The sequence below is a fragment of the Ambystoma mexicanum genome, chromosome 6q, assembly GCF_040938575.1.
Source record: "Ambystoma mexicanum isolate Mex_15411 chromosome 6q, UKY_AmexF1_1, whole genome shotgun sequence".
NCBI classification, from domain to species: Eukaryota; Metazoa; Chordata; class Amphibia; order Caudata; family Ambystomatidae; genus Ambystoma; species Ambystoma mexicanum.
In genome coordinates, this window is record NC_090937.1 from 762775962 (window position 1) to 762793865 (window position 17904).

The 17904-nt window shown below is 44.1% G+C and overlaps 1 protein-coding gene across 5 annotated transcripts in view; it reads left to right on the forward strand.

The window, feature by feature from the left end:
- The window catches only part of ARFIP1 (ARF interacting protein 1), a 607935-nt gene that overhangs the window by 273506 nt on the left and 316525 nt on the right, over positions 1 to 17904 (forward strand). For all 5 annotated transcript variants that reach the window (XM_069631288.1, XM_069631287.1, XM_069631291.1 and 2 more), the window contains one exon: positions 7182 to 7290. In XM_069631288.1, the coding sequence (XP_069487389.1) occupies positions 7182 to 7290 (109 nt within the window). The remainder of the gene's footprint in view (positions 1 to 7181; positions 7291 to 17904) is intronic.

Below are 17904 nucleotides of genomic sequence, written 5' to 3' on the forward strand. Positions count from 1 at the left end.
TGTTATGCCCATGCCCACTGTTTTCTTTTTTTTTTTTTTCATTTTGTCAGATGGTCTTACGAAGATTAGACCAAACATTGGGGATTGCGCAAGAAAGATGTGCAATGGCCCTAGTGGGGCTGTTCATTTATTTATTTTTTATTTTATTTATTTACATTTATAGAGCGCACTGCAGCCCATAGACATCGAGGCGCTATTACATGAAGGCGTAAGCAGCAAGATTGTGTAAACATAGGAAACAAAGGTACTTAGTTACAGAGAGAGGAGCGGAACATAGTTACAAATGACGTTCGTAAGCCTGTAGATATAAAGGCAGGAAGGTTTAGACAAACAGGCTGGTTTTTAAGGCTTTTCGGAAGGCTAGGTGAGAGTCAATCCCCCTGAGGAGCGAAGGTAGGGCGTTCCAATGTGAGGCTGCTAGGGCTGAGAAGCTCGAAACTATCAACCTCCACAAGGAAATTGGGTCTTTGTTTACATGGTAGAAAGGTCATTATTAATGAGCAGTGCAAGATCATGGGCCTGGAAATAAATATCGGGAAAACCAAAGCTCATGGCATTCCATCCAAGCCACAAAAGACTCCTGGACTTGATGTATGCTTTGGAGATATGAGGCTAGAATAAGTCTCTTCACATGAATACCTAGGCATACACTTTACAGGGAAGAGTCAATGGGCTGCTCAACTACTGAAATATGTTACCATAGAAAGAAACAGAGAAACTATTCTTAGATTTGCGCATAGGCATGCCAGTGGGGATGTGAAGCCCGCTATAGACATTTACAAAATGCAGGCAAGAGTGGCCGCTACGTTTGGGGTGGGTATTTGGGAACATATTAAGACTTCTGACCATTAAAAAAAAAGTTTCTTTGGCTCCCAATGAGTGGTTGTCATGATCTCTGCTTCCAAAAGGTCAGGGTTTTCCCAACTCCCTTGGAAGCAGATCCATAACCCAGGTTCGGAGTGCCAACCAGTCCCAATTGGGACCTTTTGGACCCAGTCCTGGCGCCAGTGGCACCAGGCTCATAAATATGCCCAGTCCCAGCGCTGGAAGCGCCGGGCTCATAATGCTTGGGTGGACTTACCTGCAGCAGCCCATGCTGCTTACTTGCCTGCCAGTTGAGCCTCTGATCCTCTTCTGTTTGGAACTACTTTTCCTGTTGGGTGGGGCAGGAGCCACTCCCTAGATTCAGAACACTGGAACTCTTCTGGAAAGCAGGAACTCTTTTCTTACCAAGGCGTGGCTGTGGAAGGAGACACCTAAGCACTACAGGAGGCTATTTAAACCACACCCGATGGATGAATCTTGCTTTGCGTTATTCTGCATCCTCTGCAGCAGAACGCTCATTGCATCTGATCCTGGGCCTAAGGAAAAAGGCTTACCATCCTGAATCCAGTCTTCAGCAACACCTATAAAGACAAGAAAGAACAGGTTAGCATTACGGTCTTCAGTGACAGCTCTTCACTTACCTGGTCCATCGGCTGCACCAACGCCTCGTGCTGCATTCCGGCATCTGAAAGACAAAGGCTTACCTACTCTTCGTGCGCTCCGGAGGTCTTCACACTGTATTCCGGCATCTGAAAGACAAAAGCTTACCAACTCTTTGCACGCTCCGGAGGCCTTCGGCGCTGCATCCGGCATCTGAAAGACAAAACAAGGTGCGTTTAAAGACATTGATGAACTTTAATACTCATGTGCCATTACTCCTTTCCACATCTAACCCAGTGGGTATTCCGGCACCCTGCAGCCGCTCCGAACTTGTACCTGCAAAATAAAAAGACAGTTAGAGCGCATCGTGAAGCAGGCAACAAGCGCTTACTTACGTGCTTCCAGGCGCTTCTATTCATCACACGGGCTCCATCTTCAACTCACTTCAGCCCGTCATCCGCCATCGCCGGAACCCTGCAAAACAAGAAACATCATTACTAAAGACTTTAAAGACATCAGAAATACTCGAAACTTACCGTTCGTGCAGTAAACGACGGACAGCAGTCCTCTGAAGTCAAGAGGCCTGCTCCCCTTATCCAGTGAAGAAACTGGTTACAGCACCCTGCCCCGAGGCAGATGGAGAGCACGGCGTTCACTTACCTAAGGTGAGAGCGTTAACCTTTGGGGTTCTACAGGAGAAGAGAAAGGGAAGAAGAGAGAGACATTCAATAACCCAGTTCCTTAATCCCATATTTTCTATCTGCAGACATCTTACCCTTCGAGTCAGACATACAGTGCACAGAGGTCCAGCCCAAAGAGCCAGCCGTGTGTTACACATCACCTTTGAAGATACGGTATACACCCAGTCAAGCCCGGCGCCTCTACGGGAATCAGGTGAGCGTTACAGTGGTCCCAACACCCTATGAAACAAAAAACAAATGTTAGCTTCATTAATGATGAGGTAACACTTAAACCTGTACTTTATTGGATCCGTTTATGGGTTTCCCCGGATCTAAAAAAGTACAGAGAATCATTGCAAGATGGTATAGCGCAGGAATTTGGCCAGGCTTTACCCTGGTTACAACATATACGTTTTTGTAATGTCCCCTGAGCTGCCCCGTTACTGGCATAATCCTTGCGATATGAATGCTGAAACCAATGCTTTGGTCAAGAATTCCTTTGTCTCTTTATCTAGATCAAAATCTGAGGCAGTGGGCGCCCATCTCTTGGTAGGGCATTCATACTGGCTATGTAAAGTGGACTTAGGTTAAGAGGAGTACTCCAAGTATGTCTCACCTCCGTTAGCCTGGTCCCTATATTTGAAATTTAAAATGGGTTCTTTGCATGTAGCATACTTCTCATAATCATGTGATCTGCCTTGGCTCCGCTTGTAAAGAGAATGGGGAGATCATTGAACATTTTTATTTGTCTATTCAATTTACACAGACCTCAAAGCCTCATATCTTAAACCAATGTTTAAATCCCATAATAAATTTAGTATGTGTGATGAAATGATCATGTGTAAGTACACAAGTGTTAGTAATGTTGTGTATATAGTGACAAAGTAGATACATAGAGCTTGGTTGACAAGACTTTTATGGTTAAGGAACTTGCTTACTATACCTTCTCAAACCATACTGATAGAAGAACAAACTTACATTCAATTTCCTTTTGACCTGTTCTGATGTGCAGTTGTATTTCATGGACAATCCAGAGCATGGGTGCACAACATACGGCCCGCGGGCCAGTTGCGGCCCGCCATGCTGTTTTTTCCGGCCCGCGAGGCACAAAGACTTTCCTAATGGAGGGCGGCACGCAAGCAGCATCGGCCGTTCTCCATTAGGAAAGTCTTTGTTGTCTTCCGTGCCGGACAAAACACTGGCCGTCATTGGCTCAGCACACACGCACCACGTCACTCCTACGAGCCACGTAGTGCGTGTGCTGCACCAATGGAGTGCCAACACTATGGCTGGCGTGGCCAGTAAGGCTTGATGCCGGAAGGCATTTCAGCCTTGCTTGCCACACCAGCCGTAGTACGATTCCACTTACTTCGCCAGCATTCCAGCTTACCTGCCTTCCAGCATGTCTCCGGTAAGTGGTCTGTGTGTTTGTGTTTGTGTCGGGTCTGTTCTGCTGTATGTTTATGTTGTGTATGTTGAGATGGGGGAGTGGGGGGTGTGTTGGATGTGTATGAATGTTTGTTTTTGAGTGTTTGTGTTGTGTATGTTGAGATGGGGGGTTGGGGGGCGTGTCGGATGTGTATGAATGTTTGTTTTTGAGTGTTTGTGTTGTGTATGTTGAGATGCATGTATGGGTGCATGCTTCAGAGTTTGTGTGCTGAGTTGGGGGGGTTCGGGTCTGTATGGGTGCATGTTTGAGAGTGTGTGTGCTGAGTTGGGGGGTGGGGGTTCGGGTCTGTATGGGTACATGTTTGAGAGTTTGTGTGCTGAGTTGGGGGGATGGGGGGTTCGGGTCTGTATGGGTGCATGGTGTATGCTTGAGAGTGTGTGCTGAGTTGGGGGGTGGGGGGTTCGGGTCTGTATGGGTGCATGTTTGAGAGTGTGTGTGCTGAGTTGGGGGATGGGGGTTCGGGGCTGTATGGATGCATGCTTGAGTGTGTTTGGGGCATAGTGTTTAGTTGGGGGTGTGGGGGCCATGGGGCATAGTGTTTGGTTGGGGGTGAGGGGGCCATGGGGCATAGTGTTTGGTTGGGGGTGAGGGGGCCATGGGGCATAGTGTTTGGTTGGGGGTGAGGGACAGGGGGAATAGTGTTTGGTTGGGGGTGGGAGCCATGGGGCATAGTGTTTGGTTGGGGGTGAGGGGGCCATGGGGCATAGTGTTTGGTTGGGGGTGAGGGGGCCATGGGGCATAGTGTTTGCTTGGGGGTGAGGGGGCCATGGGGCATAGTGTTTGCTTGGGGGTGAGGGACAGGGGGCATAGTGTTTGGTTGGGGGTGGGAGCCATGGGGCATAGTGTTTGGTTGGGGGTGAGGGAGCCATGGGGCATAGTGTTTGGTTGGGGGTGAGAGCCATGGGGCATAGTGTTTGGTTGGGGGTGAGGGACAGGGGGCATAGTGTTTGCTTGGGGGGTGAGGGACAAGGGGCATAGTGTTTGCTTGGGGGGTGAGGGGGCCATGGGGCATAGTGTTTGGTTGGGGGTGAGGGGGCCATGGGGCATAGTGTTTGGTTGGGGGTGAAGGACAGGGGGCATAGTGTTTGCTTGGGGGGTGAGGGGCAGGGTCATAGTGTTTGGTTGGGGGTGGGAGCCATGGCCATAGTGTTTGGTTGGGGGTGAGGGACAGGGGGCATAGTGTTTGCTTGGGGGGTGAGGGACAGGGGGCATAGTGTTTGCTTGGGGGTGAGGGGCCATTGGTCATAGTGTGGTTGGGGGTGAGGGGGCCATGGGGCATAGTGTTTGGTTGGGGGTGGGAGCCATGGGTCATAGTGTTGCACTCCAAGAGTGAACTCAATAATAAAGCTAAAACAGGCACAGTTAGGAGATGTACATCCCTTGCTTTTTTGAGGAAACCTGACTCAACGAAGGCCATCTTCTTGGGCAACCCAAACAGCAAACTATAGCAGTCCAAAATAACGGAATGTCCAATCAAGGGTCAATAAAATAAATATAATTTAAACAGACGATATACAATAACTACATTGAAATAAATGATAACAATGGAAAATGTGTAGTACAAAATGTAAGTTTGAAATGCAATAAAAATCGTTACCCCTCAAAAACATTCTTTTTCCATGTGTTTAATACAAATTGGGGGTTGAAAAAGCCTCCTGACATGTCCCGCCTACCGCCACGCCCACTTTTACTTTTCGGCCCACTATATCCCTCATGTAAGGTACTTTCGGCCCTCTGTCAAAATCAGTTGTGCACCCCTGATCTAGAGCGATAACTGCATTTTTCTGCTATCCGCAGTATTTTGCCCACGTGTATAGATTATATTGTGAAACTTTCTTTTATTTGTGGTCTTGAATTATTATTTGTTTCTGATTGGTTGCAAAAGCATTTATTTATTGATGGTGCAAACTATATTTAGTTTTATGAATTTAATCTAAGGAAAAGAATCCTTCTCCTTTTGGCTGTAAGGACTGTCCTGCTGTGACAGTGTTGAGTTTAATATAATGTCGATCTGTACGTTGCACTCTTAGGAGTAGAAGGGAGATACCCACTCCTTTTATAATATTAAATACTAAAGGTGATAAACTCCTGCGCTGTACACTAAAATACATTCTCAACTCTTATCAATTTCTTCCGAAAATTGTATCTATTCCATGTAGTTGCCCAACTGTTGATACTTGTTTCGGCCTCCTGGCCTTTCTCAAAACTGGGCTTTTTGAGTTAGCAATAGACATACTTCCCTCTAGTTTGTTGCCATTCATTTGATTTTTCACATGAAATCATGCCTCCTTATTTAACTGGGATAGATCCATTGTTCCAATTCTCTCACAGACTCTCGTCTACATTCTGGTCTATAACCGCGGTCGCCCTTTCCGACAGTATTTGTTATTGCATTTTAATGGTTTTAATATTATATATAAACTAATGATGTGATGTTGATTAAAGGTTTTTGATGATGGTAGGAAGGTTATTATGAGCCAATGGAAATCGGCTCACATGAGCCTATACAAACATTGGAAAGATCTTATGGTGCGAATTGTAGGCAATGAAATCTGTTTGGAGAAGGGTACCACAAACAAAGAAGGAATATGGGAAGCCTATTTTGATGCTATCTGAATTGTGTGGTCTTTGGGATCCGCAGGGTTTTGAGAATATACAATGCCAAAGAAAATGGGTTGTTGCAGGGTTTGGGACAGCTTTCTTTTATGGGAATTTGTTGTACAGTTAAACTGGAAAGTTTTACAAAAATAGTTATAATAAAAGTGACTTGCTCATGTTTAAGGTATACTGGATGTTTAAATGTAGGAATTTTTATATGGAATTTCTTCACTGCATCTCATTTTACGTGTTGGCCAGTAGGTGTTGCTTAAGCGACACCAGTGATAAAAAAAAAAACTTGGTTTAGAATGCTGTATGGTAGGGTGGGACCCTTTCATGGCTTTCGTAGTAGAAAACCATGTTTTGGAGATTTTTATCCAGCCCCTCTTCAGTCAATCAAGGGTCAAATTCTATTGTGTTGTAATTCGGAATGCCTTAGCATGCACTGTTGTTCCACTCCCTTTTTATGTCTGCTGGCATTGGTCTTAATAGTTATTTCTGTCTGCAGAAACCGCTATCTAAGTGGTAATGGGTAAATTGCAACCTGGTTTTTCTCTAGATTCTTGCCATATTTACGCGATTTTAAAAACGTTTCTGCTTGCAAAAGCTCTTTGAATGATAATAGTTTAATTATAGCTCACAAGTAGCTTCTGGTATAAAAACACTCTTAAACATGTGTGCTCTGATATACATTATGTAATTTGACTCATTTTTACTGATGTATACAAAATATTATTATGTTAATGTAATTTGTTAAAACAGTAAAGGCCATTAATAATGTCATTCATTGTATTGGGTTTATTTGTAGGTTTTTGTGATCTGCAAAGTTTATAATGTTAAAATATGTTTGACATTGTGGTATGAGAAAAATAAGCACCTGTATGTCAAAGTAAGTCAACTAAGACAAACAATTAAGATACTTTGCCTTTGGTTATATACCCATAGGTGTTAAGGTCTTTAATGTGGTGCTTAAATGTGTCCTTTACTCCTGACATTTATTCAGGTTTCCTTTTTCTCATTTTTTTCAGGACCTGAAACGTGCTTTGCCGCCTGGACTTGGTCTCTCTGAAACACAGATTACATCCCATGTCTTTGATAGCAATAATGAGGGGATCATTGAAGCAGGGCCATTTCAAGGTAAACACCATTCTCTATGTATTTACAGTGGCACCTCATCAGAATTTGTGAAACCCATCATAACGGAAAACATGTTATTTTCAGTATAAAGTGAGAGCACTGACCCTAGACCTTTCAGTGAAAAACGACTACAAACGTGTTTTAGTTCTTGCCAAAGGGGACTTTTAACCGTCTGTTCGACAAGTTCTTCAGAGCTCAGCTTTGACACACCACGTAAGAGGAATACAACTCTGACTTCTTGGTCAGGATGATTCTGTAGCCTAAATCAAAGGATCATTTTCTGATCAGAGTGCTTAGCGGCAGATGGTGTTTGAGCATAGGTGGGAAGAAATAACTTAGTCTCTCCCCCAGCCAGGATCTAGTTTCTGCCTCGCTAATTTCCCTAATTTGCTGTGGTTCCCATATTCATAAATTAATTAAAAGAATTAAAGAAAGAGAACTAGAAAAATTGCTTTTCACATCTAGTGATGGTGTTGAATGTAAAAAGCTAATTTCTACACTGGATGAAATATTAGAGCGATTTGCAGGGGAAGTGAGATTACTCTAACTACAAGAATTCACAAGACAAATTGGGTTATGAACATGGTCGAATTTACCTATTTGCTAAATGTTTTGTTCAACCTTTTAAGGAACAAATGCATACAAGTTTGTCCGACTAGAAAGGTCCAGAATAAGAAATGGATGAAGCCTCAAGTTCAGAAATTGAATCATTTAATCCTAAAGTAGACCTGATAAAACGTAGAGATTATGTATGCGGTTTATGGAGTAAGTCAAACCATTGCTTTTGGACAACAAATTGCAATGCAAAGCAAGAGGAAGACTACCAGGAAAAGGAAGAGGTGAAACAAGAAAAATGCAAGCGGCAACTGATCCAACAGAAGGTACATTACAGAATCGAGTAACACGCTTGGAAGAAGTCAGAGGAACAGAGAGCATCTGATGATGAATGCAAACTGAAAATATGTAAAATTTCAAAATGAAGTCTCTCCTGTTGAGAAATCTGTTAAAAAATTAGGATTGTCTTTTCCTCCCACATGTGCCTATGACTGTGCTAAAACTCGTATTTTATTCAAACTTAAGGAAGTTAAAAACATCCTTGGATTAAGAAAGTCACCCCACATCCAGTTTGAGAAGAGATCATTAGAACCATGAATCCTTTGCTGGTTAGAGATATACCAACTTTGATCTGTTTGGATAAATTTGAATTAAGTCATCAAACTAATTCAGTTAACCGTGAAGAAATATATAGTACTTAATTTACTGAAAAATATGGTATATTCATAGGTGTAACAACTGAGTGGCTTAAGAATAAAATCAAAATTCTGTCCCAAGAAGGCGGAAAATGTTTTTTTGAAGCGTTAGTTATAAAAGATATGAGAAAATTAACAAGAAAAACAAGTATGATCGATTCACATTGAACAACATTGGCCAATAGAAAATCGTTTGAAGGATAAGGTTGTTGGAGTTAGACTGGCTGACAAAAGTGGAGGGGTTGTGATTTGGCACAGAGTTCATTATTTGAAAGAAGCCAATAATGAATTGAAAGATGCTAAATGTTACAAATAGGTGGGTGTGGGAATGGTTACATAAACAAAAATAGCCTATGACGGTTTGCTAACAGATTGGAAAATGTGTAATCTTCTAGATTAGTAAAATATTTTATTCCATCTATAGATGGTAATATGCAATGACTACTAGTCTGTATTTTATACATATTACAAACGCTCCAGATCAACCAAATGTTTCCTCCAATAAGTCATTATCAGAGGCACCTCCCAAATTTTAGATTGATTTCTACAACCTTTTGTTAAAAGTTTGAATTCATACACTCGTGACACATCTGATTTATTGGATAAATTACAAGGATTTTTTGTGGTACAAGATTACATTGTAGTTTGCCTAGGTTTTGGGTTTTTGTGCACTAGTAGTCTAATAAAAATGTCTCCAAGCTTTTAAACAATATTTGAATTGTGGATCAGTAAGTATTTAAAAAATGAAATGTTATTCTGGTAAACATTTGTTTAGAACACAAGATTTTATTTTGATTTGATTTAGTATACTTATAAAGTGCATATGCAGAAGAAATTGGACAGGAAGACCTGCATCTAGGCACTGAAACTGGTCATTGAAAGGGGACATGTAAATGAGTAAAGTACCTTATTGCTAAAGGAATGTATTTCTTTTTTAATTAAATATATGCAGATAATATAACTGACTCCGTTCCAAAGAAAGATACCTGGTTCAATTTTTTAAGATAAATATTATATACAGGTAAGTGGGACTGAAATGGGTTCATGAATGGCCCTCTGCTGTGCCAATTTGTATATGGACTGGTGAGAAGAAAGAATAGCCTTGTCAGAAAGATATGTGGATCATATTTTACATTGGTTCTGATTTATTGATGATTCGTTAATTATTTGGAATGTTTCTAATCAAATTCAGCATAAACATGTGAACCTTCTAAACATTGAGTCATTTTGAAATTAGTAGCAACTTCAGTCCCTCAGTAACAATTTTCTTAATGTAAAAGCTATTTCAAATTTTTGATCGGGTAGGAAGGATAGCTCAGGGGTGAATCCCGATCCCGCGCTTAGAAACCACTCTCTGGTGTTAAGTGTGTTCTAAAAGAACTATTATAACCAATTGTCAAGTATATAGAAAACTAACATCAGTACTTGGGTGATGGCTTCACCCCTGGATCTCCCCCTTCCGGGCGTTGATCCCTCTTTTACAAATCTTAATGTCTTTTTAAACAGTTCCAATTGACATCCTTCTGCCGGGTTCACTCTTGTCAACTTCACATTCGCTTGCATTTGGGGGATTCACTTCCCTTGCTTTCACACTGATGTAGATCTGAGTCTTCCCATTGTACAGGGATTTCACTAGACCTCCGGTATGACCACTTTGACATCTTTCAGCGATTCTCCTACAGCCTTCTGGTACCCGTAGTTTCAGGCTGATGGGGATAGTATCTTGAATTGGCACCCACGTGGTGCCGGTTTTCCATCTGCAGCTGGTCAAAACACCTTTTACAGTTCTTCACACAGTTCTTTAAACTTGGTTCAAACTTGTCACTTTGCGCTTCTCATTCAACACAGTCCGCTTCTTATCGATTCTCCCCTCGACTCACCGGCTGTGATGAACCACTTGGTATTTGGATTTCCTGGAGTCAAGGCCGGTACCACAGGCGCAGGAGCTTCCCTTGGTCCTGCTTATCGGCATAAGCTTGCCCCGTTTACCATTGACATCTGCTGCAAGACACTTGTGCTATTGTTCGCAGTCTTTGGCTCTCTTCCACGAAGGTTCCGCGGGCCTGGGATGAAAAAGGCAAAGTCACTTCTCTCCTCGCCAACCTCTCGTTCCTGACGCCTTTCTCCTTCGTTTGAACTGTCGCGCCTGCTTAGCCGCCTCATCGTGTTGTCTGCCATACTATTCTTGCTCGTACTGTGCTCTCTTGCTCCACATTTTATCTCTGTGGGGAAGGGAAAGGGGGGGGGTGTGTGTGTGTGTGTGTGTGTGTGTGTGTGTGTGTGTGTGATCGTGTGTGTGTGTGATCGTGTGTGTGATCGTGTGTGTGTGTGTGTGTGTGATCGTGTGTGTGATTGTGTGTGTGTGTGTGTGTGATCAAGATCAATTGGCTGACTTTGCCTGACCCTTCATTTGGGACATGTCAAGTAAACTGCTCTAGAGTCCGTTCTCGGGTATATCGTGTGAAAGTGTTTGTGCCAAAAAAGGGGAAGGGGGGCAGTGGTTTTGAATGTCCTACATGGTAGGATGGGGAAATGGCGTTGAAGGAAGGGGGATACCGCGTCTCGCCCGTTGGTGTCCCACTCTCACTTCCCGAAGACCCTCCATCCAGGTTACCCTCCCTCACTGGTCCACCCCCAGGAACTGGATCCAAAAGTGATGGCCGTGTCCTGGCCACCTGGATGACAGATCCCGGGGAATAGCTGGGGAGACACTTTCAGGTTTCTCATTCCTCCTTTTAGAAGGAATTGTTCCCCTTTATCTCATTGAGTGTACTGGGCAGATTGACTGATCAGAGTTGCCTTCCCAACTGTAATTCTCAAATGTCATCGGAAAATCAGATTTTTAGCCCTTCTTTGCAAATACCCCTTTGAAAGATGATAATCCCATCAGCTCCTGCATTTTTCATCTCTATCATCTCACTGCTGTTAAAAGTTAAAGAGGGGGTTCTCATGTCCCTGTTAGGTCTTGGGGTCTGCCGGTTTTTGCTACCCCACATACACTGTGGAAATTTGATTGCGGCACATTGATGTGTGCTTTCCCTGTGATAGGATGCCTGTTTTCTGGATGGCTCTGTTCTTCTAGTACCTCTGCAAGGTTCCAACAGGTTATGGTAACTCGGTTCTCCAGCATAGGGTCTGGCATGGATTCAAATGCTCATGAATATTCCCTGTCAGGCTGGGAATCCTCTGTGAAAGAAAAAACTGTTTGTCTTTATCTTAAAAACTGTATTTAGAATGGATTGCGTCTTTCACATATTCCTCATGTTTGATTCCTCATCTTTGATATATTCAAGTCTGCTTGAAACTTGCTTTGGAAAATTCATAGGGTCGAGCCTCATGTAGTGTGGAATCTTAGTCCTCGATGGTCTCCATAGCGTCCCTTGTGATGATGGCACTGGTATATAAAGCACATTTGCTGACCGTTACTTCAGTTCTGTTTTTTCCACATTGCTGCATGCTTTGGAGCTACTCGCCACAGTTATTACAATTGTTTACTTCGATTTGGCATTCAGACTGTGGGGCCAAGATGTCTATCACAGACCCTCACCGCGTTTGTGGTGCTTGGGATCTGGCCATAAGGTCGACGACTGCGACTCGTGTCAATAGATGACTGTTAAGGCCTTGCAGGAAAGGAAGGGCAAACTCGATGCATGTAAGCCCTAATCTCAAATCACCAGCCCTTGCCCCTTCGAAAAGGAAATCATCCTCTGACTCGAGAGATGTCTCTCCTGTAAAAACAGAAGTTCTAAACATAGATGTTCGACGTTCGGTTCACAATGCTTGTCCTCTTCCCATGAAATGGATAAGAACCAGCATTGTAGGTCCTCGTCTTACTCTTCACAAAGAGTTTCTTTTCCAAAAAAGAACTACTCCAGCGGAGTAAGAAAACTGATGTTTAAAAGACATTTTTAAAAAGCTCCCTCCTCTGAGTGCTCCTCTAAAGGAGTGTGGCAAAAGTGGTCACCCCTCAGCATCTATCAAGACCGTCAGGGAGTCTTGTGTGTCCCCTTCACATAAGTTGAAGGAATCTTCCACGACGTACAAGAAGCCTGCGTCTGTTAACTCGAAACATTAACGGCATTGAAGTCTTCTTCAAAGGAATCAAAGCATTTGTTTGTCTCCTGAACCTTCGAGGCATGTAATACATATAGAGTCTTCGAAGCAACATAAATTGTTGACGCATTCATCGACCGTTTCAAATAAGTCGTCGAAGCCTTCGATGCCTTCAGCTTCGTTGGAGCATTCTTTGCTCTCGAAGGCTGTTAAAGCCTGATGATCCTAAATTCTTCCAACCCATTCCTAGACCTGATTTCTTTAGGAAAATGGGTTCAATCTTTGAAGAAGATAAGGAAGATCATCCCCCTTTTGGGCATGAATATGGAACACCAAATGTTCCAGAGGAATTAATTTCAGATGATTCCAAGATACAAAATCTTGTGGAGACATTAAAAGAAACCAGTAGTTGGGAAACATCACCAGAGACCGAATTTGGTAATCCTGAAATATCTGATTATACTGATCCCACTTAGAGGGCAGTAATTGGTAAGGTAGCTGTCTATCTGTGATGTTACAGACCTGCAGCTGTTGTGGAGACTAATGACCTCACTGTAAGAGTAATGGAGAACTGTCTAAAACCAGATTATGTTCCATCTGTTAATAAAGTTTTAACAAAAAAATACAAGAATGCTTCCATAGACCCTCCATTTTTGAACATGCACCCAATGCCAGATAGCTTAGTGGTTCAAGCAGCAAAGAGCATCTTCCAAAGCGGCAGCCTATCCTTCTACTTTGGCAAATGAAGAAGATGGGAGGATTGACTCTTTGGGTCAAAGAGTATTTATTGCAGGAAGTATGTCACTAACATCTACCAGTGCATTAGCAAAATACACACATACCCTTTGGGGTGTGGCTGCTCTGGCAGCAGATGATATGCCAGAGGGAGAAGAGAGAGAAGGATTTTTAAGCCTGATACAAGATGAGGCTATCCCTACATTCTAGTCTGGATACAGTGAACTCGGTCAGTAGAGCCATGGCTGCCACCACAGTACTTAGATGCATGTCTTGGTTAAGAAAATCCGGATTTTCGGCGATGTCCATGCGCGTCTGTTAGACCTGCAATTTGACTGTACTTCTCTGTTTGGTGAGAAGACAGGTAACGGTCTGGAAAAACTGCAAGCTTCTAGGGCTGCAGCAAAATCTTTAGGGGTGGCAATAAGACCACTTCAATTTACAGGTCAAGGATGGAGAGGTTATTCTTTTCTATTCAGTTTTCACAACAATGTCAAAGAAGACCCTTTCGTGGAAGAGGTAGAGGAGGAAGGACTCCCCGTTCAACACCCGCAGAGTTACCGTCAACTGTAGGTGGAACAGCAAAATGACTCCTTCAGCCACAAATCTATGGTAGAGGCAGGCTGTCTTACCATGTCTGGAGTTGGCGAAGTGTAACTTCGGATGAATGGGTGCTACAAACTATAGCAGACGGTTACTGTCTGCCATTCCTAAAAAGACCTCCCGATTGCCCCCCCACCCCAAGAGCAAGATCAACCTTGGTTCCAGATCCACTCTGCCAACAGGAGATTCTCACCCTATTGGAGAAAGGTGCGATAGAATTGGTACCTGTAGCAGAGAGGAACCAAGGTTTGTACTCTTTGCTTTCTAATACCCAAGAAGGATAGAGGAGTGTGACCCAGCTTGGACTTGAGATGCTTGAACAAGCTCCTCAGGAAGGACAAGCTCAACATGGTAACTCTTTCACAGATCCTTGGTTGGTGCCATTGGCCCTTCAGGATGCTTACTTTCTCGTGCTGATACATCAGAAGCACAGAAAGTACTTGAGGTTCGTGGTTGGAGGTTCTCGTATTAATGGCAGTGTTGGCAGCAAGTCTAAGGAGGGAGGGGATTCACATCTACCCCTACCTGGATGACTTGTTGATCAGGACTGTTTCATCTCAGGCGCACCTGCCGCTCCCTCCACAAGCTGGGTTTCTCCCTGAACTTCAAGAAGTCCCATGACACCTTCTCAGAAGCTTCAATTTATTGGAGCAGTCCTGGACTTGGCCTCAGGAAAATCTTCGGCACCCGAGTTAAGGCCTCAACATCTTTTGCAGATGGTTCAAAGATTTCAGAGTGCCCAACGTCTTTCGGCCTATGGCTTCCTAAGGTTGCTCGGCCTCATGGCATCCTGCATTTTCCTGGTTCCAGAAGCCCATCTGAGAATGAGATCACTTTGGTGGGCTCTCAGATACCAGTGGTCTCAATTCTCCGGCAGAATGACAGACTTTCTCCAGGTCCTGACAAATGTCGCCCAGGATCTCCTGTGGTGGGCCAGCCGAGAGAATGTGATGAAAGGAGAACATTTTTGGAAAACATGCCTAGAAGAGATGATTGTGACAGATGCCTCCCTCACAGGATGGGAAGCGTGTGTGGAAGATCTTTCAAATAAGGGGACTAGTCTGTTGGAGTCCATGCTCAATATCAACCTTTTGGAGCAGAGGGTAATCAGACTAGAGCTGATGGACTTCCAGCCCTCAATATGGCGGAAAAGTGTCCTGATAATGGCAGACAACACAGTGGCCATGCATTACCTCAACAAGAGAGGAGGAGTAGGGTCACTTCCCCTGTGCAGAGAGGCAATGCAGCTCTTGTTCTGGGCACTAAGAGAAGGAATAACTCTTCTTGCAGTTCATCTAGCCAAGAAAAAGAACACCGCAGAGCCTGATCTCCCATGAGTGAGAACCAGTTTAGGAGGTCCTTCAAGGGATTTTCACCCTTTGGGGGAACCCCTCAAGTGGATCTGTTTGCGACCAGTGTCAACCGGACGTGCAAGCTTTTCTGTTCCAGGGAATTTCCTTAAAGAGGAGCTCTATGGGACGTGTTTGTAGTGGACTGGAAATTTCTATTCCTGTATGCGTTTCTGCCAGTCCACGTCATTACTCATGTAATACGGAGGTTGAGGAAGTTCAGGAAAACTATATCTTTATTGTTCTGGATTGGGCCAGGAGAACGTGGCACCCGGACCTTCTAGAGATGGCCATCTGCCCTCCAATTCGTCTTCCCCAAAGAAAGGGCCTACTCTTGCAAGAGGAAGGTTGCATTCTTCACAAAGCGATCAGGACACTCAACCTTCACGCCTGGTGTCTGAAAGCGTGAGATATGGGACCTTCCGTAAGACGTAATGGAAGTGTTGCATTCGGCAAGAAGACCAGCAACTAAATCCCTGTACTCCCTTCATCGTGTCATCATGGGATCATAATCTTGTACTAAGATGTCTTATGGGAGCTCCCTTTGAGCCACATTCGTGCCCTTTAAGGATGCTCACCATAAAAACTGCCTTTTCAGTAGCCATAACATCTGCCTGTAGGGTAAGTGAGCTACAGGCTCTATCTTCCAAACAACCTTTCACGTCCCTCTCGAAGGATAAGGTATTTTTAAGGGTTAAGTCATCTTTCCTGCCAAAAGTGGTGTCAGAATTTCATTTGGCACAATGTGTTGCACTACCATCTTTTTATCATCATCCTCCTCATCCATCAAAGGAGGAAGAGACTACATCGCCTAGACCCGGAAAGGGTACTAAGTTTCTATATTACAAGAACTGCAAGTATTCGCCAAGATGATCAGCTTTTCATTGGTTATGCTGGTCAAAGATTAGGCTTAGCAGTCACAAAACAAACCATCTCTAGGTGGATTGTTATGTGTATAACTGAGTGTTACTCGTTGGCAGGCAAGGATTCACCCGAAGGTCTGAGGGCGCATTCCACTAGAGTAGTGGTTGCTTCCTCGGCTCTAGAAAAAGGTGTACCAGTGAGTGACATTTGCAGGGTTGCAACATGGAAGTCCCTTAATAAATTTAGTAAATTCTACTGTGTAGATTTTTTCAGGATAGGAAGCCAAATTTGGCAAAACTGTCCTCCATAATATTAACAAATACATTCTGGGCACCCTCCACCTAACTCAAACTGCTTCGGGAGTTTATCAAAGATGAAGAATACGTGGGAGGACACAATCCATTTGAAGAACAAGTTACTTAACTGTGTTAACATTCTTTCGACTGGATGTTTCCTCCACGTATTCCTCATCGCCCTCCCATCCATCCCCTCTTGGCTAGAATTTCCGTGTCTTACATCTTCCTTTCTCGCAATGTCAAGACTATCTCCTCCTATGATACAGCATGCAAATTAAAGGAGGAAAAAACTAAGAATGTAGGTAACGGCCAGCGCGCATGCTCTATATACCGGCGTCAACGTCACTAGAGACCGTCTAAGACCAAGATTCGAGGCTCCACCCTATGAAAAAGAATTCTGAATCAAGTTGCAAGCAGACTGGACAATATCAAAGATGAGGTATCAAAGATGAGGAATATGTGGGAGGAACATCTAGTCAAAAGAACATTACCACAGGTAAGTAACTTGTTCTCCTGTAAACCAATCCTTGTCCTATGGGTCATACTTCCCCCGTCCCCAAACCCCTCCTCGGTCAGCCATCTTCAGATTTTTACTGCACACTTCAGTGTTGGGAGCACTTGAGTTTGCTCTCCAAGCTATTTGTCAGTTATTTTTTTTTTTAGTGTTTTTGACAGAAAATGTTAGATTTTTGTTTCAAAGAAGCCTATGTGCTCTTTGCTTCTACTGCTGGCAGCAGTGAAGTTCCGTGCCCCTCAAGGGCAAAGATCATCGAAGATTCTAGAAGGCCATCGGACCTACTTCGTGCCCTTCGAACATGGCGGAGGAGAAGGAGGGAAGGACCCTCTCCAGGACCTGCACCAAATGCGTGCTACTCAATGTGTTTGTGGAGGACAAGCGCCTGCAATGCCTCTCTTCAGACCACAAGAAAGTGGAGTGCGAGATATTCCTCGGGTTCTCCAAGACAACGATGGACAGGCACAGTAGACCGGTGGCATGGCTTAACGTCAAGGCCTCTGAACCGTGCTCCCAGCAGTGTCATGCCTCACCCAGGATCAGCCGGTCCGAGGAGCAATCTTCGAAGTCCTTTGAGGGCACCTCATCCGTGGGGGCCCAAGATAAGGCCAAGAGCCGCAAGTCTGAGTCCACTGGGTCTGCTGCAGAGCAGAAGCCGGTCCCAATGGGGCATGATCGACATCACCCTCCATTTCCAGCCGGCAATTTACCTCCTCTTCAAAAAGGAAATCATATACCCCGGCTAAACTATGTGACAAATCCGAGAAGCCACGGACGGAGGTGAAGGCCGAAAAGCCCAAGCAGGCTGAACCGGCACAGGCTAAGACCTTGTTGGCGATCTCGACTGCTAAGGGTGCTGATCTTGCAATGTTAGCCCCCCCCCCACACCTCAGAAGGGGTACCTACCCCCCCCCCAGGCTTGACACTGCCGCAGTGACTTAAGAAGTCTG